This window comes from Balearica regulorum, chromosome 4 (assembly GCF_011004875.1).
Source record: "Balearica regulorum gibbericeps isolate bBalReg1 chromosome 4, bBalReg1.pri, whole genome shotgun sequence".
In the NCBI taxonomy this organism is placed as follows: Eukaryota; Metazoa; Chordata; class Aves; order Gruiformes; family Gruidae; genus Balearica; species Balearica regulorum.
Window position 1 is genome coordinate 68,899,915 of NC_046187.1, and position 12,116 is coordinate 68,912,030.

The following is a 12,116-nucleotide window of genomic DNA, read 5'->3' on the forward strand; positions in this document are numbered from 1 at the left end:
CTGCTTTAACCTGGGTCTCCTGCATCCCAAGTAGGCACCCAAACAGTTGGAGAAACTGGCTGGTCTTCTCACTCTGTCTTCCCTTTCCTCTCACTTCAGTGCAGAACAAACAAACACTCTGAAAATCCCCAACTCCTTCCTGTTTCTAATCTTATGTGTAAGAAGACTGCTTAATTTACTGTCTTTATAATACATCAAGCTACCAGAACAATAGTAAAGCCAATCAAAAAACACCATCTGCTCAATCACTAGCATCTTTTGCAATCATCTGAGTTTATCTTGACAGCTTTCCTTTTAAGAACTGACCATTGTGGGAGAACTCCAGTTTATATGGCTTCAACAGCATCAAAGATACCCTACAAATGAGAATACTAATCAATTCAGACAGCCCTATTGCCTAAGACTATCATTCTTATTTCTGTGTATCATATTGGTCTCAGCTGGAGGTAAACTGATGACTTTTGTATTAATCAGGTATGTGACATGTGGGTCATTCTTGATAGTTATGATACATTTGTATTCTGTAGAGGTGTGGTTTGACCCAGAAAAAACAGCCAAAAAGCACAACGGAAGTGCAGAGTTCCACTGCACTCATATCAAAGGCGAAGCATCAATTAGTTCGTACTGCCAACCAAAGCAGTATCCTAGTTATCAATTTAACTTATTTCTGACAGTGAAAAAGTATCTGTAAACAGGAAACAAAGCAAAAATGAAACCATATTTTAAAATATTTATTTATTTTACTTTCACACTAAACACAAGTAAATACTAGTTGACCAAAGTAAGGATACAATATATTTCTTCAGATTACTGGCTGAGACAGTAAAAAGACAGTCCTTTCATACCCACTTTACACTGAAATATAAGTGAGGTTATATCTGCCATATTCTGAGAATTTAATATCACGTCATAGTCCCTGCCTGTACAGTTGTATTTGGAAGGTAAAGCAGCATTGCTCTGTCAATCAGACCCTGCATCACAGGGTCTGAGCAACATCTACTGCTTGTAACGCTGTGACACTGGAGAACGCATGCAGACATCAATCTTTGGCACTGGTTACAGAGACACATCCTGGGTCAGAATCTCAGAGGAACTGCCAAGAATAGAGACAATGTTCCAGACAGAGCAACACCACAACTTTTTGTTTTATCTTTTTGGATCTTCTATTTTTATTGCTAATGTTGCATCTAATAGTTTCCTTTCTTATTTAGACAAAATTATCTTAAATTAATTTTATCAGTTTGTAGCAGTCATTAGTGCCATTTGAGATGCTCTAGAATAGTCTGCATGAGTTCCAGATGCTGCTCCAGAAAGGCAGGGGTGTCTCAGAGACGATACGTCATTTCTGCCAGCACCAGAAGAGTGAACCATACGTTGCGCTAAATAGCACTAGACAACTCTAACACAACTCAGAAGAGTCCTGGCCAAACAGTGCAAACATCTATGAGCATCATCTTAAGTGGTCTTCACGGTCAGAGGGTAGCAGCTGTGCAATTCTGATCTTAAACTATGCTGCTCCCTTTGTTTGGATGAATCGTGTATTTCTCTCCATTTGTTATAAAGGCAGCTAATGTGGCCAGCTCAGAGACACTTAGGTGAAATGAATGCCATCCTGCATGCTCCCTTCTTTTAGGGGAGTGGTTGGGTTTGCACCAGGGTCTACATCCAACACGTTTCAGTCATTAAGTTTTGAAACGTGTCCTTTCCTCCCAGTTCCTCGGTTGTTGACAGCCAATTTTGTAAGGTGGATGGACTGATGCACTTCTTTTCGCAGGCAGCTCGGAATAGGCAAATATTTTATAATACAGAGATTCATACACATTCCAAAGAAATTTGTTCACTACCTGAGAAATAACAAGAGCCTTTCAACGCCAAAGAACTAGTTCTGTATCACTACAACAACTGGAGTTAAAATATTGCTCTCAAATCTTTAGCTTGCCTATAGATGTGTGTGCATGCACGTGTGTATACCAGTCATAAGCATTACCACTGTGAGATCATCAATAACATGCTGCTGTTCTTTGACTTGCAGTCTAAGGAATTCAATTTCTTGTTCCTCCCGTGTGCTGCTGAGATCATTCAAAGATGTGTGTCTCTTCAGTGCTGGTTGTGCAGATAACTTCTCTTTCTGCGAAAATTAAAATGAAATTAAAAAAAAAAAACCATAAAGAACGTTTTAACATTTCTTGCTGGAACAGGAGGAAAATTCTCATGCGTGATGTAGTAATTAAGAATTCTTTGGACTCATCACTGCATACTCCACTACAACATAAGGACTCTTAAAAAAAACCAAACCAAAACAAAACAAAAAAACCCCAACAAAAAACAAAACCAGCACCACAAAATCAAAACCAAACAAACCCCCACGCAAAACACATTCTGTACACTTCAGTGTTAATATCTCACATAAGATACTTTAAAACAGAATCAAAGAACATAGTCTGGGACAAAATTAGCAGACAAGTGAACTCAATGATTTAACATAGTAGAGCCTTTGGCACATGCACTCAAATTCAGTTCTGACTTCTAATCATACAAGCAGCATTTATTAAAGCTGATTTTTAGTCATACAGTTTTATAGCCTCCAAACGCATTTTATCTATCTGTGATCCCTTCCCTTAATCAGCATGAATCGATACACCACAAAGCACATGCCACTCTGAATTCAGAGTATGAATATTCAGTTGCACTGTCTGAATTTAAGCCTCTGAAAAGTCTGTATTAGAGTAAAAGCCTCACAAGCATTTCCACCTCAAAAGTAACTGTGGGCAATGTGTTCTTACATCATGATGTCAGAGTTGATTACTTACCAATTCTACATTTTCCCTTGATAGATTTTTTATTTTCTCTTCCATTCTCTGGATACATTGCAACATATCATCATTTTTTTTGCTCATCCTCTTATTTTTTTCTACCAAAGGCTTCAGCTGACTTTCTGTCTCCCGAGAACGTTTCAGCTGCAAATGACAAAGGAACAAAGCTAGCTGTGCTTTAGTTTATACTTGTAGGAAAGAAGAAATACGTGTGTTTTCACTTGCCTTCTTCCTTCATTCAGCAGGTTTAGTTCTTTTGTTAAGTGGCATCTGATAATGACTACTGCTGAACTAAGAACTACAGGAGTCCAGAGAAATAAGAAATAGCATTTCTGTACAGTCTACAAAAACACTAGATCTACTCACTGGATTTTGCTGTTGGAAAACACTTATGATGATCCACAAAAGTGATTTCTTGATAAACTAATCTCATGGTATATAAGCTTCTTGTAAGCAAATAGGTCTCTAGGGTAGTTGTTTTCACCATCCCTTAGTAGCAGTAAACTCTTCCTACTCTACTTTAAAAACCCTATACCTAATCTGTAATTAGAGCAATGAGAAAGTCAGCCAGAGGGCACAGATTCAATCTCAGCATTCTGCTGACATTTTCAAGCTGCTCAATTTTGTTCCTGTGGTTTTATGATGTTAGACAATTATGTGAGGCAAATTACTGCCCTTTCTTGCATTTATGTGTATTCAATATTTCAGTCTTTTTATTTCATTAATCCTTGAGCTGTTTTGTTTGTTAAAAAAAAAAAAAAATCTATTTTCCAATCTAAAGTTTTCCAATTTACTGAGTTTTAACTGGAAATGAGAAAAAGATAATCTTTCTCCTGAGATAATTTCACTGAGTATTTGGTTTTCTGTTTCAATCTCAGGAGAAAATTATTTTTTTCACAGTGCTTAATCATACAAGCTTACTGAGATTACTGTTTTTCTGTAATATTGACTCACAATGTGACAAAACCTTCTCCGTATCTTTTCCAAAATATATTTCTTATGCCTCTAGGTCAAGCATCAGAAGAGCACCTGACTGAGTCATACGTGCCCTCCATCTAGAGGGACACTGCAGGATACATGTTGCAGTACTTCAGTATCCTTCAAGGATGTTTTGAATTACTTATGTCCACCAAAAGGATTAGGAGGCTGAATTATCTCATCTTTATATAATGCAATCTTGAAAAAAGGCAACATGTTCTTGAGAGCATAGAGTACAGAAAAGCAACTGTAGCAGTAAAAATGGGGGGGGGGGGGGCAGGAACCCCAAACCAATAAACACTCAACACCTAGGCAAAGTAGGAACAATGGCAAACTACACCCAGGCTAAAGCACATGTTCTTCTTACCCCAAAACACTTAAATTGTTAATGAGGAATCAGTTTTGTCATATGAAAGGGCTGTTTAGACTGTACAGCTATTTAAAGAGGAAAATTTTAAAGAGAAAGACACAATTGTGTTCTCAATTCATCCAATTTTAGCCTAGCATTGTTCAATTGACTTCACAAATCTAGATTCTGCCAAGATGCTGAACAAGAAAATTTCAGAAATTAGCCCTTCTGATAATCATTGAGATGTCATAACTAAATTAAGTCCTTTTATCATAAAACAAAGCCTTCATATCTCAATACAAAGAGCTAAGTCTGACAAGCGAGGAAGAAGATGTCTATGCTTCACTTTATCTATAGGACTGACGCATGGCAAGAATGCCCTCCCCTTCTGCCCTGACCATACATAAAGCTTTATTTTAGAATCAGATGTATAGGTTGCATGAGGAAAATTTCCATCTGATTAGGAAGAAAAAAATCTTTTTTTCTGCCACTAGAAATAGGGCATTATAAGAGGACACGTGTAAAAATTCTTATTGTTAAAACTCATCTCCCATTGCAGTCAATGGGAGTTTTACAGTTAACCTCAGTAAAAGCAACTAGGTAGCAATGCAGGCTACTAAAATTCATTCTTAAAATTCTTATCATATCCTTTCTTTTGTAAGTTATCACTCTCCTAGGATAATTTCACCTACTTCAGAGATTTCCCTTGAGAAACGGCAAATTTTTCATCTCCAGCACAAGGAAGCTTTTTTTAACTCCTAGCTAGCATAAGCATGTCACAAAACCAATGTCAAATTTCAAAAAGATTAATACAGTAATTTAAGTGTATAGATTATGCATGTTTTACACAACATCATTACACAGTGCCACAGGCAAGTTTCTAGTCAATTTGATTACAATAATCCCAAAATAAATTTATAAAGTTTTATTTTTCTGAAACAGGAGAGATTCCATCCATGTCTTTTATGGTCACAAAGTGAATTTCTATAGAAATCTCTGTTGTATATAGATACAATTGATTGAGGCCAACCAAGACTAATTTGTAAATTATTTATAACACTGACTTTCCAACATTAAATCTTTTACCATAAAGATGCCCTCCCAGCCACCATCTGTGTTATTACTAATTAATTTACCAGTTCATTTCTTTCATCTGCTAAGAGAGTATTTCTGTCTTCCAGCTTCCTTATTACAGCATTCAGTTCAGCGATTTTTAACTGAAATCTCCGCACATCTCGTTCATCCAAATGCTGCTCCTTTATATCAAAAATATATAGATATATAAAATTACCTTTAAGAATATTTTAATATCCATAAATATATTATCATGGTTTAGCAAGTGGATTGCATAAATTTAGAATAGACTCTTTACATCAACGTCTGGAAAACTTACTACCTGAAACACTGAACAATAACATCCTGTGGAAATGCTACGTGATATATTACATGGAAAGTGTCTTACTTGTGAAATGTATATAAAGGTTTAACTATTTTTTAAAAAGCTACATAAATAATATTTCACCTACTACTGGTTACTTCTCACCAGATTTCTTACTATCAGTTAAAAGTGAAAAAATCTAGTCCATAGGGGACAGATTAAAATCACATGGCACAGTTCATGAAGAGTACAGTGTCTATTTATTTGCCATTAGTTCAAATAATTCCTAAACTTATGAAAATAATAGCTAAGAAAATAATGAGGTTCACAGCTGAAGTTCACAAGGTAAATTTTAAAGTTCTGTATCCATATATTTTTCGACATCCTTTGAAATTCAAGAGATCTGAGGAGTTTCCAAATCACCAGTGAAACAGCATAGTTCAATGCAGGGCCATTGACCACGAATTAGTCCTCCTACTATTTTAAAAGTAGCCAAAAAACCAGTGTGAACACCCAGGCACAATTATTCTGTGTTGAATGTTTGAAGAAAACAATTTTCTTACCGGGCTTCCCATCAGTTCGGTGATATCCCCCACTCCCGCAGGAAGCTCTCTCTTAGGACTACTGTGGTACCGTTCTGCCTCCTTCACCTGGACAAGCTGCTCATCCAGAGCTTCCTTCTGAAGGAGCAGTTTCTGCGTATGGCCTGCCTGGACACCGAGGTCTTTCTCCAGAGCCAGAATCACTCTGTCTTTGCCTTTTATCTCGTCCATCTGGAAAGAAATAAAGCAAGAAGGAAGTTTCTGTAACATCTCCAAGTGTTCACTGCATGTAGATCCACAAACTTGCAAAAAACAAAGTTCTGTTTCTCTCAGAATTACACCAGCAGCCAAACTGTGGTTGCTAAAAAGAAGATCTATCTCCTTTGAAGCCTTTTCACCTTCCCTTAAAAAAGTTTCAGCCTTCACTTGATCATGAGTTTGCTCAGCGCAGTCTCAACTCAGAAGACAAATAAAAATAGATACAAGCGTACACTGAAACAGAATACATCGCCGCTGAAATCATCCACTTCATCTGAGGATACACACTTCTATTAACAGAGGAAAAAACTCCCTTCACTGTGCTTCAGAGAAGAGACACAGGACTAGTGCAAGATAAGGCAAACGCACCCTTTAAAACTCACCTGGGCTTTGTTTTAAAGCTTGAGCCAAACACATTTGCCCCATGTTGTCTCTCTCTTTATTAGTGAAAATCACACGTGGTGAATCTCTTCGCAGACATTTAAAAATTAGTACTATACACACACACACACTTAAAATCTTAAGCATACCTACGTATTTTATGTGCCCTTGCTATAAGATTCAAACAAGGACTAGTCTTCGCATAGACGGGAAAAAAAATAAATGCAGACAGAGCATTAGAATAAAGGGTAGGAAGAAATAGTTCTTAAACACCATCTATGGTTACTGAACTGTGTTGTTCATACATCTCGATACCAAATAAAGCGTCCTGCTAGCAGTGATCTACTGCAGCTCTCATAGGATTTGTCCCTCGCAGCATCAGTGTTAAATTCACTTTGGTACTATTCCAAATGCTAGAGGAAGTGACAATCTGCAGCAGTTACTATAGAAACAGATTTCTTAACAAGAATATTAACCATTAACAATAAATTTATTGTAACTGTGCTGTATCTCCTTCAGTTTACTAAATTGTTTTCTTGGCCAATATACATCCATGGAATTTTGGAAAGACGACTATTTTATTTTTTTCAAATAAGACTATAGTAAAGTCATGAACGTGTTAAATCATACCTTTGTTGTTTATTATAGCCCTACATCCACAGAAGTCCTTTATGTCAAGTTACACACACAGAGAAAAAAAAAAAAAAAAAAAGGAAATGCTAGAAGTAACATAGTTAAATCTGAGTGATGTACAGGATTAACACAATCAGATTACACGATCGGATACAATTTGCTTCTTCAGGATTCTTGCCTTACTCCTTTCACAGTCCACAAAGCACGTGAAATTAGTTTGTGTACAGAAACTCCTGAGCAGCAGGAGATGGCCTGGCTGAACCAAGTCAAGTCATGATCAAAGATAAAAAGATTTGAAGTGAATAAGCTGCTCTACACTACTTTTAATTTCCAACGGGAACTGATGGATATTGGTTTTGATGGAGATTTCTTCCCTAATTTAGGAAGGTCACTGGGTCTCAATTCCTCATCCAGTAAATAGGTATAATCATAGAATTTTTAAAGTTGGAAAAGACCTCTAAGATCATCCAGTCCAACCATCAAATACGTCAATAATACTTCCCAGTATGTTAATTCAGATTTGTGAGACTTTCAAGTATGCCAAAAAGGACTCGCAGGAAAAGAATGCAGGTTTTATTAATGGAAGAATTTGCAACACGCAGGGTTTCAGAGGGACTGTTCACTGAACAGCAATGACAAAAATTAAGCAGCTGCCTCATTCACTGAATGCTATCTGTCATGAACGCTGATCTATCAGGGACCCCTCGGGAGGAAAAAATGTCGTGTAACTAAATACTGTGGACAAAGTTTCACTTTCAATTACACAGGTGTTCACACTGCAAGGCATACATTTAACGAGGAAGAACCAAGGTTACATAGGCAGTGTTGATTTTAGTTACCCAATTAGTAGCACATTTAATACTTTTCATATTCTCACAACTTAAATGGTAAATGGCATGACATAGGTGTTTAAGTTGGAAGAAAAAAGAAAACAACAATCTCAGTCCGGACTGCTGCTTGCTGAACCGCAGCAGAACAGACTGTTTGAAACAAATATGACCAGTGAAATCACGCCCATGTCGTCCTTCACACACACTTCCATAGATCAAAGCACACAAGCTCACACACTTTAGAAAGACATGCCAAAGGGAATGGCTTCGGGGTGGGGGGTAGAGAAAAGCAGGAGAGGAGGCGGAGTTCCCCTCTGCTTTTCCTGCTACTGGTTTTTTACCATAAAATCTACATGTGGTGAAACTTTCAGAAAAAGAAAACACTCCTTGTTTCAGACAAATAGAAAAATCTTTGAGACACTGATAATAATTGAAAAAAGCAATATAATAGCATGGGCTTATATTTTAAGCTACAGGTAGGCACTAGAGAATCTCTTAGTCATGGAAACATATACATGTGCGCACACACACGCAAATACACAGAGCAATAGTGCTTGGTTTTTTATAAGCACAAACTAGCAGAAAGAAGAATTTCTAAGCAACTAACTTATTACAAACTGATGAAGAGGAATAGAACTGCAGCAGTAATGCCTCTACCTTAAGTTCTGTTTCAGCAGCCTGGGACACAATACCATTCTCCTTTCCTGAAGGGGACAGTTACCCCTTTGATTTCTCCAATGTAACTGTATCAACCCAGTTAATGCCTCAATTTTTCTTAAATTCACCCCAATACCGGACCCAAAGATTTACCATCTTTCTTTAGATTTGCACATTAAAGAGCAAAATTGTTTGTGTTCCCTGTCTGCTTTCTTAACAGAGAGTACTTACTCCAGAGAGGGGAAAAAAGGAAGAGGAATATTTTACAGGGATGCAACATCCCTCAGTTCCCTGTGAGAGAGATGACAAGTCAAGGCACAGGCAGGCAAATAAGAGAAGGTACAAGACTAGGAAAAGGAGCTACATGGTTTAGATTTAAACTGAACATATGCTGACAGTTAGAGAAAAGAGATCAACCACTCCCAAGACTTTACTAGAATATATAAGACTAAGCTAAGCTAGTTGTAAAAGCTCACACAAAGTCTCCATGCCAGTTCTGTACTGCTGGACAACTGCTCTTTTCTTGAATTCTCGCCACATTTGGTTACACAAAGAAAAAAAGGATGGCAGCATAAAGGAAAATAGCCTTATGTAATTAGACCACGTATTACGGTCTGTATTTTAGTGGGGAGAGGAGTATCTTCCATTAGGTAAATGAAAATAAAAATGGATTAATCTGGGATTAAACCCTGCTGCTTGCTATTTTCATCAAATATGTGTTGTGGAAACAACACTTTCATAGCCAAGATTGTCTAGGAATCCACATGGTCTAAAAGAGAAAGAATATTTTTTATTAGACCAAGTGACAAGAGTTGGAAAGGAACAAGCTTTCAGGTACAGCAGATTAAGAAGCTGTATGCTTCAAAGCTTGTAAACTTTTCCATCTATGTAAGTTTGTTTTTCCCATAAATGTTTTGGCCTTCCTCTCTCATATATATATAAAAAATATGCATACATATATGTTTATGTATGTACATACACAAACACACACAGTTTACATACACGTGTACATATACACTACATATACACACTCACATTTCGATATAATTTTCCAACTGTCATTTATGAGTACCATAGACAAGCTGAACGTCATCGGCTTTTATGATATTAAGTGAAATAACAATTAGTGGTCCCTCATGACCTCTCAAGTTTAAAGGTTTAACTCTGTATTCTATTACTACAATGTTTATTCACCAAAAAGCATCCAGAATTTGTTACTTTACCATGCATAGCATCCCTTTCTTTTTCATGCTTTTTAGTGTCTGTTTTATGTCACTAGGGAGCCATCCCCAAACTACACACCACTTACATACATAAAGTAGTTATCTTTAATTCTGTTCTCTCCCAGGTACAATCTAATTACATCTAAAGACTCTTTTTGCCTATCAGATCTAAAATTGATACACACAGGTAGACTTCTACCTGAGTTCTTGTATCATGCCTTAGTCATCGCAATATTCTCCTTTCTGACCTTAAATGCAGTCCTGACTGCTCACCATCCAATGTGAATGCTGCTGCTAATGACGCTCTTTTCACAAAACTCTCATCTCTGGATTCTCTAAGCTGTTTTTCTTTTTTATTGCATTAAACAACAACAACAACCACCCTCACTCCCAAAGACGTTCACAGCATACCTGGAGTCCATTCATCTCGTATCTAATATTAGGGTGCTATGTCCCCTCCTCAGTATCAGCTTGTTGTATATGCATTCATGCATTTTCATGTTTTCGCCCATGCCACTGTTCCTACGTGAACAGATACTCCACAAATATCCATTTAGTTACCTGACTGTCCTTCCTCAAATTCCTCTTATATCTCTCCTTTTCCAGGACACCTCTAAAATACAAAAGGAAATTACAAAAAAAAAAAAAAAAGTAACTACTTAACAGAAATTACCCTGCTGAGATCACATTCCATTGTCTGATCGTCAAACAGGATACCTAAACTAAAAAAATCCCTGAGAACCTAAAGACATAGGAGCACATTATAGAAACGCACGAATTTCTTTATTGAAGTTGATGCAGGTATGTCAAGGCCGGCACTGAGCTGAAGCTAATAAACCTGGATGGAGCGGTTCTCACCTGATGATTCATGACCGGATTCTGAGCAAGTAGATGCCCTTCCACTGTGCTCCCCAACCCCTCGTGGTCCTGGGAGCACGGTGCAGGCCCTGCCAGGCCAGGTTTCTGCATCTGTGGCACAACGTAGCTGGGACGAGCAACATGTGGCAATCGAAAGCTGACCGTGCTAATCTCCTACCACCGCTTTCGTGTATTCCTCCTGTACTACTATTCATTTGAGACCTCTCACTAAGATACAAAGGGTAGAGACCATCTCTTCTTCCAACGTATTTAGCACAATGAGATCCAAATCCATGCATTGGGCTCACAGGTATTATGTTACATCAAATATATTATCCCAGAAATTCCTTCCAAGTGGCTGCTTTGGTTTCAAATTTGTTCTCAGTTTAAAACAAATTTTCCCATTTTTTTACAGCTACACAATACAACAGGGTCATGTGAACTCTTTTACACTCTGTTTTGCATGGTTTTTAAAGCATTTTAGAATAGCCACATTTTGCAGTTAAGCATGGTAAAATTCAGTACAAAGTCTGTGACAGGAAAGCAGTGGAGCAACATGAGGTTGGGACACATTTTCAATTACATGCGTTGAGAAGAAAAGTAGAAGAAATACCTCTGAAAGAGGATTTTAAAGAAAGTAAGATCATCCACAAGCAGCTGCAGAGGGGAATTACTTAGAAATCACCTTGGATAACATAAGTAACTCTGGGGCTCTTGGTTAAAATTACAGCTTTCTAAAGTATCATTTCTTAATTAATGGGTTTTGTGCTGTCAAATGTTAGGTGCTGAACACAGCAATTACCTGCATTATATCAATGAAGAGCTAGCATTTATAGCCTGTGTCAAAATTACAGTTTCCTAAGAACAGGTATCTAGCTGCCTCCTAACAGCTAAGAGAAATAAGCAGAAATAAGTGTTTTAATAATATTTATCAAACAAGAAAGAGAACCAAGCCAGCCATTGGAAAAAGTGTCCCCCTGCCAATTATCCCACACTTCAACAGCTACAGTGAAGGAAAGTCAGAGACCTTTGGGGGAACTTTAGCCTCTCACAAAGTTGAAAGAGAAATTCCCAGGGAATTAAAAGCTAGATCTATCAAGGCAGTGACATACTCAGTTTTCAGAGTGGAAAAAGCCAGCTGCTGCATTGCCAAGTGTAAGACCTTCCTCTTTACTCATCCTTATCAAAGTTATCTCCTAGCCAACTGCAGAACAAA

At 37.5% G+C, this 12,116-nt stretch overlaps 1 protein-coding gene across 15 annotated transcripts in view; it reads right to left on the minus strand.

The window, feature by feature from the left end:
- JAKMIP1 (janus kinase and microtubule interacting protein 1) overlaps positions 1–12,116 on the minus strand; it is a 163,086-nt gene that overhangs the window by 57,903 nt on the left and 93,067 nt on the right. For all 15 annotated transcript variants that reach the window (XR_012835404.1, XR_012835403.1, XR_012835405.1 and 12 more), the window contains 4 exons: positions 6,082–6,291; positions 5,277–5,396; positions 2,811–2,957; positions 1,988–2,128 (listed from right to left, as the gene is read on the minus strand). Coding sequence is in view for 2 of the 15 variants with exons in the window: in XM_075752525.1 (XP_075608640.1) it covers positions 1,988–2,128; positions 2,811–2,957; positions 5,277–5,396; positions 6,082–6,291 (618 nt within the window). In the remaining 13 variants the exon portion in view is untranslated. The remainder of the gene's footprint in view (positions 1–1,987; positions 2,129–2,810; positions 2,958–5,276; positions 5,397–6,081; positions 6,292–12,116) is intronic.